This window comes from Nymphaea colorata, chromosome 2 (genome assembly GCF_008831285.2).
Source record: "Nymphaea colorata isolate Beijing-Zhang1983 chromosome 2, ASM883128v2, whole genome shotgun sequence".
NCBI lineage: Eukaryota > Viridiplantae > Streptophyta > Magnoliopsida > Nymphaeales > Nymphaeaceae > Nymphaea > Nymphaea colorata.
This window is the reverse complement of record NC_045139.1, coordinates 35,524,402-35,539,229: the sequence shown is the minus strand read 5'-3', so window position 1 is coordinate 35,539,229 and position 14,828 is coordinate 35,524,402. Positions and strand designations below refer to the sequence as shown.

At 37.5% G+C, this 14,828-nt stretch overlaps 2 protein-coding genes across 2 annotated transcripts; both read left to right on the top strand.

The window, feature by feature from the left end:
- Positions 1-1,076: 1,076 nt before the first annotated feature.
- Positions 1,077-4,281, top strand: LOC126409826 (uncharacterized). The gene is made up of 6 exons (XM_050076306.1): positions 1,077-1,175; positions 1,864-1,990; positions 2,833-2,998; positions 3,079-3,130; positions 3,210-3,362; positions 3,663-4,281. The coding sequence occupies exons 1-6, from the start codon at positions 1,086-1,088 to the stop codon at positions 4,212-4,214; spliced, it is 1,140 nt and encodes a 379-aa protein (XP_049932263.1). The 5' UTR covers positions 1,077-1,085; the 3' UTR covers positions 4,215-4,281.
- A 1,949-nt stretch (positions 4,282-6,230) lies between these two features.
- Positions 6,231-12,674, top strand: LOC116248626 (protein farnesyltransferase/geranylgeranyltransferase type-1 subunit alpha). The gene is made up of 5 exons (XM_031621526.2): positions 6,231-6,591; positions 7,090-7,199; positions 8,146-8,266; positions 8,497-8,592; positions 11,924-12,674. Exons 1-5 carry the CDS (start codon positions 6,349-6,351, stop codon positions 12,347-12,349), a joined length of 996 nt encoding a protein of 331 aa, XP_031477386.1. The 5' UTR covers positions 6,231-6,348; the 3' UTR covers positions 12,350-12,674.
- Positions 12,675-14,828: the final 2,154 nt, after the last annotated feature.

Here is a 14,828-nt window from a genome sequence, read left to right as displayed (position 1 = left end):
TTTTCTCATGTCAAGTTTACACATTACAAGCCATGTGACATTCCAGATATAATTAAGCACCAAATGGAGGCACTTTTCTCTTATATATATTAGTCTTGCTTGTGAAGATGGTATGCACAGAGAGAGAGAAAGATTTCTTCCCAAATTATTTTATTCATCTCCATCTCTTGCCTAATTTTCTTGTACAGTGAGGTGAGAAACTACGCTTCCCTTGTAGAAGCAGTCCTATTTCATCTTATTAGATTTGAAAGTTGCTGGTTTCTAACTGTTTTGGATTTTGCAGGAGTTATTTGATGTTTACTGATGTATAAACTAGAGAAGATGAACGATAAGGACATTAAAAGGCTTGCATTGGAAGGTAATGGATCATCAGCTAGTGGGTGCATGGTTGGTTCTGCAGGTAAGCCCACAATTCAACTATTTGCGCTTTAAAATTGCAGTGCCATAAAGTTCTTTTCATCCTTGTTGCCATGCTTTTCCATTCAGTATGTTTGTTATCTGTGGATGAGATCCGTTGCATCACAACCACGTAGAATAAAGTTGTAAACATCGTTATTCAACAATCATTCATTAATGTGATCTATACTGTTTTTTTCTCACAAATCCAAACATAGAGTTCTACATGTTTAATTACACAGGTCCAAACACAAGGATGGACTCTAAGTATCCAAAATTAATGTGGAATTCAAAAGAATAATGAATTTTGATGTACAAAGCAGATTTTATGGAGATTTTAGATCATAGTATGTGGAATTCAAAAGAATAATGAATTTTGATGTACAAATCAGATTTTATGGAGATTTTAGATCGTAGTTTTTATGTTTATCCACTCTAAAATCAGGTCTGAGTGCTGAAAATGTAAATATTTTTCATCTAGTATAATTTTGACACTCCAACTCTATATATGCGGTTATTTATCAAGAAAACTTAAATCATGTGAGGCATACCATATTCAATTCTTTTAGTTTCCTACTTTAGATTTAATCAATGTTATAAGACGTCCAACACTTTCAACCATCTTTGACATTGTAGGAATTGAATGTGCACAAGGTGATATTGATTTGCCACAACTTGATTGTAAAAAGATGAGGACGGCGACTCCACATCTTGTAAGAGGTGAAAAACCGGATGAAGAAGGGAAGGAGCTCGAAGAGGGTGAAATTCCAGCGGAACAGGTTAAAAACCAAAATGAATGAAATGATTAAGACAAATTAACATTTTCTTTTCTTCAACTTGGTGATTTTTGCAGCTGCAATTTTCATTTGTATTTCTTTATTCCTTATACTGGGCAGGTCCATGCTGAAATCCTCCCGCCACCCATCCTTAGTCCATCTGAATGAGTGTATATATATATATATATTGAACTGTACTTTTAGATAGGCAGAGTTACCCAACTCACTCGTAAGGACCATTTAGTTTGTCGTGACAAACGGTTGAAAGAAAAATAAGAAAAAAAAGTATAAATTAAATCAATTTTTTACCTTGTTTTTCTTTCAACCATCCATAATGATGAATTACATGGCTCAAGTTTGGTGTCCATTAGTTTTAGAGTCACCTTTTAATGGACTATATATGTGATATTTGATATTTAAAGTGTTTTTTTTTAATCTAACCATAAATATGATCTTAAAGTAGGTTGATGAAAAATATATATTAAGTTGATCATTTTTTGGGTTTTAGTAAGGTTTTTATAATAAGCAAACGTGAATGGGTTTCATAGCATCAAGATTTTGATAGAAAAATTAACATTTTTCATAAAAAACAACTATATATATATATGAGTGGAAGACCAATATGCTGTTGTGTTTTCTCAAACTGGCTTAGTAGTTGAGCTTGGATATTAACTTAATTTTTTAATGTCAGGGATCCGATTCTGGAAGTGTAAGAACAAGTGAAGGCTCTCAGACAACTATCTCCACTGTTGGGCAGGGAGAATCGTCTCCTTCAACGCCATTAGTCCATGAGGCTGGACCGAGTTCAACCAACCAAGGTACTGCTTGGGATCAATTGCCTGATTTTCTTGCTTTCAGATTGCAGTTTAATCAGTGGCGTAGTTACATTTGTGACTGTGCGGGCAGTTGCCTACACCAGTCTCTTGAATGTTCTTTATTTTTAAATGAGAATCTTAAATATTTATCCTTATATATATATATATATATATATATATATATATATATATATATATATATATATATATATATATAAATGCCTTACTAGATTTGAGTATTTTTAAACAAGTGCCCTTCCAACTAATTTTTCTAGCTCCGCTACTGAGTTTAATGCTACCACCTTCTTTGCTATATTAGCTCTACGATCATCCTGAGATGCAGTAACAGAGTTTGAATTCTGGTCCAGCACTATGTAACCTGATCTTGAATTATTCTCTCGTTACATCGAATGCTGCAACTCTTATATATAGCCCTTTTTTCTTTTTATGTTGTTAATTTTCTGTTGGGCAGACCATTTTCAGTGTCTGCTGAGACATAGGTGCAAATTGAACTCTTGACCTCCTTCCTTTAACTTAAAGTTTGTCGACAGGATTCACTGAACTTAAGCTATCAAACACATTTTTTATTTAAAAAATTTGACGTGTACCATATGAATTACTTAAACTATGATCGAGCTATGAATTTGAAAAGAATCATTTTTTCCTTATTGTGAATACGTTGGATATATTTTACATGACGCAAAATTGATGTCTAAAAAAATATAGAAAACAGTTCAGTCATTTACAGCTTCAGATACTCTTACCTAGCTCATAAAGCTCTAGCTTTATGCATGTGTTCTATGACTCTATGAAACTGCTATTTAACTATTTTAAAAATTAAGCAGGAGATCTGGAGAGATGTCAAGAGATTGATCTGAAGATTCTTTGCTCTGTAGTAACTCCTTTCCATAGCAGTTCTTCTTCTTGCCAGCAGATTGCAGAAAAGGGATATGCATATGCAACTGGTTGGTCTGCTGGGCCGGCAGGAAGCCTAAACGAGTTGAATTACATGTACAATCTTGCAGCCCTACAATTAAACATACACATGTATCTTTCAGCCAAAGTAATGAGAAAACTTTTGTTTGTTTCAGTGTTCCTGGTGCGTGTGAGCATTACCAAGAGAGGAGGAAGAACGACCTCACTGTAATGATTTTGGTAATCAAATCTGCTTAATATTTGATAAGATACTTAATTTGTTACATGCATTCTTGAATCCATGCAGCAACAAAAGGAATACAAGAATGAGGTGAAAATGAGAAGGGGGTATCTGAAACATGTGACTCCTCGCGCCGCCGGTGAGCCGCCGGGGGACGTTGTCTGCAGAAACAGCAAGAAATTTGACCTGAATCTTTTGCCTGACATGGATGAAGATCAGGTACTTGTTGGTAATTGGTATATGATAACTGATCAACCGGATCCATGAAGATTCACATATTTCATGGCATCATAGCTCCACCCAGAAACTGGTTCCAAAATTTTGGGATGCTACCCATGAAATTTGGAGTTGTTCAAGCAACAAAAGTTCATGTGAAATTTCATGTTGTTTATTTTATCTGATATATTTTTTTCTAGTGCATCTTGATGCTTCATAATATATTTTCACGAAAAAAAAAGATTAGATTTCTGTACTCCACTTGCTGCAATGACGATTAACGACTGCTAAATCTTGTGGCAGGACGATGATCATCAAGGAGAAATGACAGAGAGTAGCACCACCAACACCACTGCAACCAAACATCTGTTGCAGACCCCGAACAGGGTGAGCGCCTTCTCCCCCTATGTTTCTTCCAGCAGGAGCCCCATGCCTGGCGTTCAGAAGCCAGCCCACTTGGATTCTCAGAGTTTCAGGTCTTATCAGCCGGCAATGGCACCTCCACATACACAAGCGCCAGGAGCTTCCAGGACACGACCACCACTGCCTCCCGGGTTCGTTCTATCCATGAATGCGGCGCCTTCGGTTTTCAGAAGCATGGTCGCAGCAGTTGCCCTGCCTCCAGCTAATAACCATGGCAGAAAAAGACTGGTTGCAGCAGCAGGGCCTCCTATAATTGAGCCGCCATTTATGGCCCGACGAAGAGGACCAAGCTTTGTGCAGCCACCTGCTCGCCTCTTTGTGAATTATGGTACAGAACAACCGCAGATAATGCAAGAGCAGCAGCAGATGGGAACACCAACTGTGCGACAGCAACGACAACAAACACTACAACTTTTTCCAAAATCATCTTAATTTTCTCCTAGGTTCATGGAGCTAGCGCCATTCTTTCATCAAAGTAACAACAGAGACAGAGAGAGGGGGGGAGAGAGAGAGGAAGGTGATAAGAAAAGGAATAAAAAGAAACCTCCCATTCATTTGGATATTGCTATTTTGTTTTGATAAAAATTTATTAGTTTATAGAGAGTTGATGCTTTGATGATTCAAAACATGAATTAGCCGCCTAGCCAACCTCCTTGAGAATTACTCTTATCTTATTCATATCTTATCTTATTCATGTATAAGAGCTACAATGTTTGACAAGAGAGTTGTTTGTTGAATAGTGGGTGAAGTGAGTTACATAACCTTCAGATCTAAGCATAGGTGTGTTTGATAAAGAAGAATATTATGTCATTAAAAAAAAAAATCTGCTGGTGGAATATTCTTGTTTCATAATAATTATTGAGCTTATATCTATAATTTGATTGTTGGATTCAAGAACATCATTTACAATCGTATCAAACTTTTTATAGGGTGACAATCAAATAAAGGGTGAAAAAAAACCTGGATTTTAAGGGCTATTGAAGTGAGGACAGTCATGTCTATCGGAGGAGCGGTCAAAGACTCACAGTATTACCATAAACATCATTCTTTTATGCATTTTAAAATTGTTGATACATTTGCTAGGTTTAGATAGATTTGTTAGGGTCTTACTAACCAGATCAGATTTTCTCTTGGAATTCATTTGCACAAGGGAAAAGGATTTACTCACAATGGATCTTTATAGCTGAGTTTTTTCTTTTATAAGGCCCAGCCCTTCTCGGCCCCGGCCCATTTAAATTTAAAAATACATATATTTAATATAAATAATATATAAGTATAACCCTATTAAAATAATGATCCATAATATATAAATATAACCCTATTATAATTATACATAAAAATTAATAAAACATATTAAAAAAATATTATCGGGCCCATCTAGAGCTCACCTGGGCCAGCCCGATAATTGATCAGGCCAGCCCGGTGCCCTTTTTTCCAGGATCCAGGCTCAAGTCGGGCCGAGGACCAGGTACCGCCAATGGCCCCGACCAAGTGTCCAAACACTCATACACCAAAGACACCCAAAATGACATTTGAAAGAAAAATAATATTTTTCCTTCAAAACATCGTTTCCAGCATGCATCCAAATGTGCCCTTAGTGGCAAACAGATCAAGGAATATCTCTCAACTTGGGGTGGAAATTTAAAAAATCCTAATTAAAATACATTTTTATTATCTCATTAAAACTTGAGATTGCCTTTAAAAGTTTTTTTTTTTCCATGAAAATTTCACAGCAAAAAAATCTTAAATGTATAATTCAATGTGGCACGTCATAAATTGAGGATGATAAATATACAGTTCAATGTATATACCATTCGATATGGCATGGCTGGGTCGTGACTGCTCACACAGCGTAGTAAGAGTCACAAATTGAAGATGATATAGGTCCGAGACTTAAAATATACAGTAAGGATGTCAATAGATTTAATTTGGATATGATAACCGATTGAACTGTTTAAAAAAATGGAGAAAATATAATCTGATTATATTCAGATATACATGAATATCCAATCTAATTTAGTTAAGATTTAGTTTTAAGTAAATATTTTATATCAATGTTCCTCTATTTTGAAAATCAGCCAAATTAGGTTTAAAATTTGGATTCATATTTGAATATCAATGTCCAATTGAATATCGATTGGATTCAAATTGAAAAATTGGATTTTAGATTTGAATTCGAATAAGACTTGTCTTTGTTTGTATTAGAATTTGAATGTATATCCTATTTAAATTTGAGCCGTTGACATGTCTAATCCACACAAAAACATTCGACCGTCTTCCATCGTGAAGGGGTTTGATGCAAGGGAAGGTTTGATTTTGGGTCCCTCTTCCAAGTTCCAAACGGAGAAAAACTTTGACATTGGATACATTGGATCTGATCCGAGGAAGATCAAAAGTCAGATGGGCGAGGGAATCCTTCTCTGCTTAAAAGGTTCCCGGTAGGCACATGACGCGGCGTCATTGACGCCCTTGGAGACTCTCTCTCTCTCTCTCTCTCTCTCCAGCTCGTGAAGTAGCTTGTCTGTGGTCTCTTGCCGGTCTGGCCGATCTCTGAGGGCGTGACTATATGGACTCCGATTCGGACGAAGAGGAGGAGATGCTCCCTCCGATCAGCGAGAGGGAGGAGTGGCGAGACGTGAAGCCCCTCCCTCAGGACGATGGCCCCAACCCGGTTGTTCCCATTGCCTACACCCCTGAGTTCCGGGAAACCATGGACTATTTCAGGGCCGTCTACGCCGCCGACGAGCGTAGTCCCCGCGCCCTGAAGCTCACCACCGAAGCCATCGGATTGAACGCCGGAAATTACACCGTAATCTTTTTGACTCGTTGGGCATTGAGCGAATTGAGAGTGAACTTCCTTTGTGGTCTTATCTTGTTGGGCTATCTTCTCTTTTCTGTTTTGCTTTAGCGGTAATTTGCAGTTTTCTTTTATTGTGAAGATACCCATTTAGGTTTCTGACCTAATACTTTTGAGGTGACCGTGTTGTTATATGGCTTTGGTGGTTGTTTGAGCTTCGTTTTCTGCTTTTCTTCTTCTTCCTCCTCCTCCCCCTTCTTCTTCTCGTTGTTGAGTGTTGTTTACTGTGGCCATCTGAGGTATTGATCTACTAGAACAATTCGCGTGATTCTCCATTAACTTGACATGCAAACATGAAGCGTGCTTCCTATAACACTCATGAATTGTTAGATACTAGTTGCTTAAAGGAATCCTTTCTTCATTCGGTTTAGTGTGCTTTTGCCACTTGTTTTCGTTATCAAGTACGTATTTTGACGCCATTTTGGTCCCATGTATACTTTTTCACCCCAGATCTGGCATTTTAGGCGTCTTATACTTGAAACGCTCAATGTTAATCTGGACGATGAGTTGGGCTTCATTGAGAAGATAGCAGAAAGGAACTCCAAGAACTACCAGATATGGTGAGTTGCTGATATGTACTCTTTTCTCCCAAGACCAGTGCAGTTTATCTATTTTTATTTTATGTTTTTAGCTTTTTCTTTTTGACAAAATGGGAGGCCTCGCTAATATGGGCGATAGAAACAAGTCATCCGGAGTATATGAGGGCCCTAGGTTTTTAATAATCCCAGGTTCGGAATCCTTCCACAATATTATGGTAGCATGCTAGCTGACAGCATGCACACAATAGAAGAGTAAACGTGATATATAGTAGAAGCCACTGAAAATTTTCATCCGGCATGAGGCCCACGACATAACTAAATTGCCCTAGGACCTCAAACAGAAACTTGAATGTGCCTTGAAAATCTCAAGAATATTTCATAGTGGTCTTCCAGGCTATGGGTCCTTGCTTGCAAAGAGGGCCTCTGTATCCATGAAAGGCTGTTTTAATGAATTTATATTTACTACCTGTAGGGCATCTTCCACAGGAGAAAATACCACGTGAAGGAGCCAACAGATGGCTTTCATTTGCACCATGGTAGATGGAGTTGGGGAGGGCCTACAGGATACTTGCATCTTGGATTCCAGAGTGGCAGAGACCTGAAAATACTTTGCTTTATCCAATTGGGTTGGACCTGCAAAATGGGGCCGCCAATGTCCCAAACGTGCCTTTAAATCCTTTAAAATTCTTGCACTTAACTGTCCTCTTAGCAGCATCCAGCATTAGGGGAGTGGGGTAGATAGCCTCTTAGTTCCCTCTTAAATCTGGTGAATTGAAGGCCAAGAGAGTCTGTTGATCCTTGCAGTTTCCTTGATAGCTGCAATATCAAGTCTGAGGCAGCTCCATTTCATCAATACAAAACTCATATCTTTTACGTGGTTTGTTTCACTCTTGTGCTTACTGCCTGAGTGCAAGCATAACTTGTCTATGCTTGCTGTGAGGGAAATTGATCTCCATAGAACTTGCAGGCATCACCGCCGTTGGACTGCTGAGAGACTTGGAAAAGAAGCAACAACAAAGGAGCTAGAATTTACTAGGAAGATACTATCTCGGGATGCTAAGAACTATCATGCTTGGTCTCACAGGCAGGCAAGAAGCTCTGTTTCTGATTTCTCACATTACTGTTCTCTTTAGTAGTACAGTTGAAGAATCCGAGTTTTTGAAACATTTCTGTTCTTGTGTTGCTTTTTATTCATATGTTCCCAGGCATGCATTTTTGTAAGCTATTTTTGTTTTTGCTATTTTCTTCTTTTACCCGTTTTGTGCATAGGGACATATGTCTTCATGTAAGGTTTCAAATTTTTTGAATCTTCATGCAGTGGGTACTTCAAACATTAGGTGGGTGGGAAAATGAACTTGATTATTGTCATCAACTGCTTGAAGATGATGTGTTCAATAATTCTGCTTGGAATCAGGTAATTAGCTGCAGTGTCTATGACTCTATCATTTTTGTCAAATATTTAGTTGCATTTGAATTATAAATTTTGCCGTTTTAGCCTTTCAACCATGAATGCATGTGCTCACGTTTGTATGGTTTCTGTATTCATCACATCCTCCGTCCCTTGTTTCCTCATATATATTAATGAGATGATATTCCTGTATCTGTCTTTTGTGCTTTCCTTCCCTTAGTCTTTCAAATGTGCTCTATGTCCCCATGTCTAAGATCAAGATATGCTTGAGCACCTTACTATGATTTCTGCTTCTTTAATTTCAGTTTTGTGTTTGACATTTCCTGTCCATTTTCATGTCTGTACAATATCTTAGCTTTTTGTGATTTGTTTATGCAATTATTCTGCTAAAGATCTTTTTTTATGATTTTATGCTTGGTGTCTAGTTTTGGCCTGGAACAGAGTCCTTTCAATTTCTTTATCATGGTTATGTCATTTTTAATGGAAAAAGTTGGAGGTATTACCTTTAGCAATAAATGCTCAATTTGGAGTTGCTAAATGGGCTGAGTAAAACCACACATGTATTTTTGTTTAAGTCCCATTTACTTCATAGGCCTCTTCAACCTTGGCTTGTGGCTTTCCTTGAGAGAAGCCAAGCACAACCTGGTTCATACAGAAAAATCTTGTCACTTTTATTTTCTTTGTTTTTTTTTTTTCTTGGGGGGGGAGGGGATCTTATTATATGTTATCTATATAAGATATGATAGTATGATACAATATACATCCCATCAATCTTGTGCTTGATGGTGTGGATGGACTTTTACCTTTCCTCTCGATGCTATTTGGGTCCTTGTCAAATTTTCACCAAAATTGAAGGATGAAATAAAAGAATGATGATCAGGTCCTAGTGAAGTTTAAAGTAGAGATGAACTCATTAACCAGGAAAGAGAAGTAACAAAACCTTTATATCAATTACTTACAAGTTATATGCCGATGAACAAGAATGATATGAGAAATAGATGGCGCCAATCCTGCGGTGAGAGTGTTATCTCCTCTCGTCCTTAGTTATGGATAAGAGACAGATGGAATATTATTCCCTATTTTGGGTTGCTATTCCTTGAGGATTTACCTCTTTCTTAGGGAGTTAAAGGTTTTTGTTCAACTGCATTCATTCTTTAGAGACTTGGATAAGCTTGATTTCATATTGAGGTATAAGAAGCCGTGACACGAAAGTGCAAATCATGCATATGCATCATTTTCGTATTTGAGTTTTTCACCTGCTCACATAGATATGTCAAAAAAATATGTGCATCATCATATCACCATACATCTTAATTTTTTTTGGAAAAAGAAGTTTTGTGGATGGTTTGAATCATTTTGACACTTGACACGTGTCTTGGATTCAGATGGTTGCCCATGTGGGTAGGCTTCATAGTTCATACCATTCAATTGCACAGATGGAAGTGCTCCAATATGGTAGACATATATACTGCTCACTGTCAAAGACAACCAAAACTCGTTTCTTTCTACTTGAATAACTGGGATACAGGCATTAACATCCAAATATGAATCATTCGGATGTGTAGAAGTTGTACATGTTTGCTTGCAGCCTGAAGATCTAAAAGGTCCAAAGTTCCAATATGGATATCTTTGGCGGCAACTTGAAAGAGACATGTTAGTAGGCTGAGTGTTGGTATTTTCTATCAGTTTGAGTTATTATATAAACTCTTCCAAGGTGATATGTTTGTTGTTCTTCCTTATTCATGCTTTACTTTTAGATGTCATATGCATGCATGAGGTTCATTCTATTCAATTGTTTTTGTTTTACGAAACAGTTCTCAACGACAGTGACTGTCACAGTGACTGTCACCTGGACACTTGTGCAAGTCTCAATACCGGATGTGTCAGGCTCTGACAGAGAAGACTAGAAACCAATGGACATATGTCACGTATCTATAAATATGACAACTGAAAATAACTGAGACTGTCAAATTAGGTCAGAGGCTGTCAAAAATGCTTTCACAATTTTTTCTTTCAATTTGGCATTGTGTGAAGTCAATTATTGGTATCAGTTCACATTGGGCTGTATTACCCTATTATATACATTGTATTGGCCCCTCCCTAAAATGATACAGGGGCTGATAGAGGGATTTATAGATATGGGTCAAAATTTGGCCTGAATCAGCAAAAATGGTGAAAATTCGCTGATCTAGCCTGTATTGGTCCCTTTTTAATGAAGTAATAAATATTTTGTCTTAAAGTTTTTAAGTAAAAACTATTTAAAAATGCCAATTCAGATTAGGTAGGTATGTTGATACAGGCCAATATTCTTTATCACCTCATAAGGAAATTCATCTCAATACCAATTGTTGTTTGTTAAGAAAACTATTCACATCGCATCCGTCAAAATTTTTTTGGCTATCTGATCCACTGATTGGAGGGTTGGGGTAGGGAACACATAGGCACACAGAACTTGGAGGAGACCATCAAATGTGTCTGTCGTGCATGTCTGTGAGAAAAAATAACAAATAAGTACCAATGTCAATGCCTGACCTAGCTGGATATGAAAAAGTTGAACCTCTAAAAGTGTACTTTCCTATGAAGCAAAATGCCTTCTCAAGGTTAATGATAGTAAACTTGGATTTTATTACCCTTTGGATCTTTTCCTGCTATTCCAGATAGATGTTCTAATATGCTATTTACTGTTCATCAGTTTTTGTTGTACTCAACCTTCAATGGTAACCCCACTCTCAGTTCAGCTGGTATGGCTTTATTGAGTTGCCTCCATGCAAAAGTGCATACATATGCCAAAGTGACGGCCATAGGCACAGAAAACGTGTTTTTTTCGAAAAAAACCTGATAAATTAAATGACCTTTTAAAACTTAAAAAAATGCATTTTTTTTAAATGTTAAAAACTAAAATAATGCGTTTTTAACGTGTTTTTTACACTTTTTTCATTTCTTTCATTTTTTTAAAGCCAAACAATTTTTTTTTCATTTTATATTTTTTATTTGTTGCAAATCTACTTATTTTTTGATGTTTGTGTCTCACTTATTTTATTTTTCCTTTGTTTTTAGTTTTTTAAAAATTTTAAAAATTTGCTGTCTTTTTCCTTTTTTTTAAGCTTGTCGTATTATACCCTAGAAAAGCCTCGCCGTATAAAACTCCAAGGCGTTACTTGTGACTATGTGCGAAACTATGGCTGATTAGGCTTTTGGTTACCCACGCTGGTTTGAGCTTGTAGCTAGCCAATGACTGGGTCTGAGTTTCCTTTTTTGTTTTTCTTGTTTTTCTTTCTTTTTCTTGATGGTGCTATCAATGATAGCCTCTGATGAACAACTCGATTGTCTGCTGCAGAGATATTTTGTTATAACAAGATCACCCTTGTTGGGTGGTCTGCAGGCAACCAGGGAATCTGAAGTGAGATATACTGCTCAGGCAATTAGAGCTAATCCCGGAAATGAGAGCCCTTGGAGATACTTGAGAGGCCTATACAAGGGTGAAACTGAATCTTTCATTAAGGACTCTTACATTTCTGAACTGTGCCTTGAAATCCTAAGAAGAAGCACACACTTTGTTTTTGCTCTGAGCCTTCTTCTTGACCTTCTCTGCTATGGTTTTGAACCATCAGCAGAGTTTGCAACTTTGATTGAATCAGAAGGTAGTTCAAGTCAGTCCAACAACCTTGCGAGTACTATCTGTTCTATTTTAGAGAAGGTGGACTCGATGAGATCAAATTATTGGCGTTGGCGAAAAGGCCATCTTCCTCCTGAGATATGTTGAATCTTCAGTTAGTTACAGATGGAAAATATGGGTGCTGTGTGAACCATTATCAATCTGAGTTCTAGTTTTGGTTTATTCCTGCATGATGGGTATTAAGGTTTCAGTACCGTGAAGGTTGCTGCCGGAGTTATCAGGCCATGTAGCGGGCTGTTACACCAGTCATGATTTCTTCAAAATAGATTCTTCAAATTATCTGGCTGATGCCTTGTTGGAGATTAACTGCGAAGATCAATATGTATTGACCGATGATATGTACATGGGGACTGCTCAAGGCTGAATGTTGTACCGTTTAGAACATGTTACCTGATAAAGTTGCATTGATGTTTGTCTTGTGTTTGGCACTAATCACTTCCTGGTATTCATGACACAGAACTGTTCATTGACGTCTACATATATTTCCAGGCCAATGCCGTTGTGGATGCATGAAACAACACAACTATGTGATGGCCTCTTAAAAGTAGGGTGAGGGTGATAAATCTTGCTCCATTTGAAGATGGAAATCCAGACCTTTCATTGCACTTTGTCCCAACATTGCATGCAGAACATGGCCACCAAGCGCGCATTTATAATGCGAGTAGCAAGAATTTAAGATTGAAATATGAAGGGTCTTTGTGCTTCATTGAACGATACTACCTCAGGAGGACCTTACCGGCTTGCCTAACCAGCGCTGATGAGGCCCATGGCTTATCTGATACTGCCAGGCTGACCTTTTGCGTGTTCAATGTGTCAAAGCCCTTCTGCAATTGTTTTTGGTATGCAAATTGCCCTGCAATTCTTTTGTGACGTGCGTCGATAGAGCTAGAAGAACTCGATTGACAGGTAAAGTTGCCTGCTGGAACTATGAGCAAGATTTTCTGTATGGAAATCTTTCAAGAACCTTCTTTTTCAGCTTTTGGAAAATTTTTGCCTTGTTGCTTTGTGCAGGGAAGAAAAATTAGCTATGGCATTGTGACCAGGATACTTAAGAGTGGGAGATAGTCTCTTGATTGCTAGCAAATGGGAATTAGACATATCTTACCAGATTGAAACAACTTAAGTGCTAGCTACCACTCTGGATTTGGCCCCTAAATCCTCCTAAAAGAGTTGTGGGACTGGTCAATATTTGAGAGCATAGCCAATGACTTGAATTGGAAGTTGAGGTTTATACTTCCATCTGCCATTTTGAGAAGTGGGTTTGCAAGATTGAGGGGTGGAGTCCAAATTAGCTTATGCAATGAGCCTTCCTGTCATTAAGGGGTCGTTTGGCAACATGAATATTCTGGAGTATATTATGAATCTGCCCAAAGATGATATCAAAATCATGGAACATTATTTTAATGTTCAATGAATCTGCCCCAAAGATTCATAGGAAACTCACATAATGTGGCTGCTGCTGAATGACCCCTAAAGTTCAAGAGTACCAAAAAATTGAGGTCTTTTGCTGTGTATTACAGCCCTTTTCACCTACTCTTGTCAAAATCTTTTGTTTTAAAACCCAACATCCACTATCTGATGGGTGGCTGGAGGTCAGGTACTTCATTGTCCATTTCTGTTCTCAATGACTGTGAACTTTTGCACCCACATCTATTGTTCCTATTGAGGCGGTCTTTCCATTAGGATGTCATATAGTGAGACCATCAAAATGAGCTCAACAGTGAGGCTGGTCATCGAGTTTCCTATAATTCGGTTCTTTATCAAATTTGAATGGCTCAAACATACGACATTTGGGATCCATTTGGATCTTCGCATGTTTTTTCTTTACCCATCCTTATGATTTTTATCCTTTTGTGGAACTGGGTCCATTCGGATCCTTTGCTGATTCGCGTTTCATGGTAATTATTATAACCTTATCCCACCCAGTCAGATTCCAATCCAACTTGGGACCATTTTCCCTCTTTATGATAACTTTTGCCAAAATGCTAAAGAAGAAGCCTTGGAACACATTTCTTTACAATATTATCTCAATCAAAAGACAGGATATTTTCTCAAACTGATAGGATTCTGAACGTTGAAAATTAATCCAGAAAACATAAAATATTTATGAGGATTACCATGCATTTGTGCATTAATCTCAATCCAAACAAAAGACTCTATAATCTCTTAAACGGTAAATAGATTTCATATGAAATTTTACATATAAAAACTTGTCATTTTCCTGATAAGCCCTCCAAAAATTAGATCAATTAGTCATCATGAAGGCACAACTTTCTTCACAATCAATCATGCAGTTAAAAACTATTTCATACAGAGTAAAGTTTGACTGACCCCTAAAAATTGGTGCTTTCCATTTAGTGTTATCAAAATGTATAAGAAGGAATTGACAGGTGATCCAAAGAAAGGTGAGGTAGAATGTAAGTTTCTCAGTCCAAGGCCCTACTTGCTCCACAACTCTCCACAACTCTCGTGTATTAATGTAACACCCACAAATGTAGTCTTGTATATAAGATTGTCAAAATCTTGGGGGACATAAAGGGGTTGTTCAACTGTTAGTTATCTTGGT

Coding starts and splice junctions, on each gene's coding strand:
- LOC126409826 (XM_050076306.1), top strand. CDS start 1,086: ATGAGGACGGCGACTCCACATCTTGTAAGAGGTGAAAAACCGGATGAA. Junction 1,176..1,863: donor GTGAAATTCCAGCGGAACAG/GTTAAAAACCAA, acceptor TTTTAATGTCAG/GGATCCGATTCTGGAAGTGT. Junction 2,999..3,078: donor CTAAACGAGTTGAATTACAT/GTACAATCTTGC, acceptor TGTTTGTTTCAG/TGTTCCTGGTGCGTGTGAGC.
- LOC116248626 (XM_031621526.2), top strand. CDS start 6,349: ATGGACTCCGATTCGGACGAAGAGGAGGAGATGCTCCCTCCGATCAGC. Junction 6,592..7,089: donor TGAACGCCGGAAATTACACC/GTAATCTTTTTG, acceptor TTTTCACCCCAG/ATCTGGCATTTTAGGCGTCT. Junction 8,593..11,923: donor ATAATTCTGCTTGGAATCAG/GTAATTAGCTGC, acceptor TGTCTGCTGCAG/AGATATTTTGTTATAACAAG.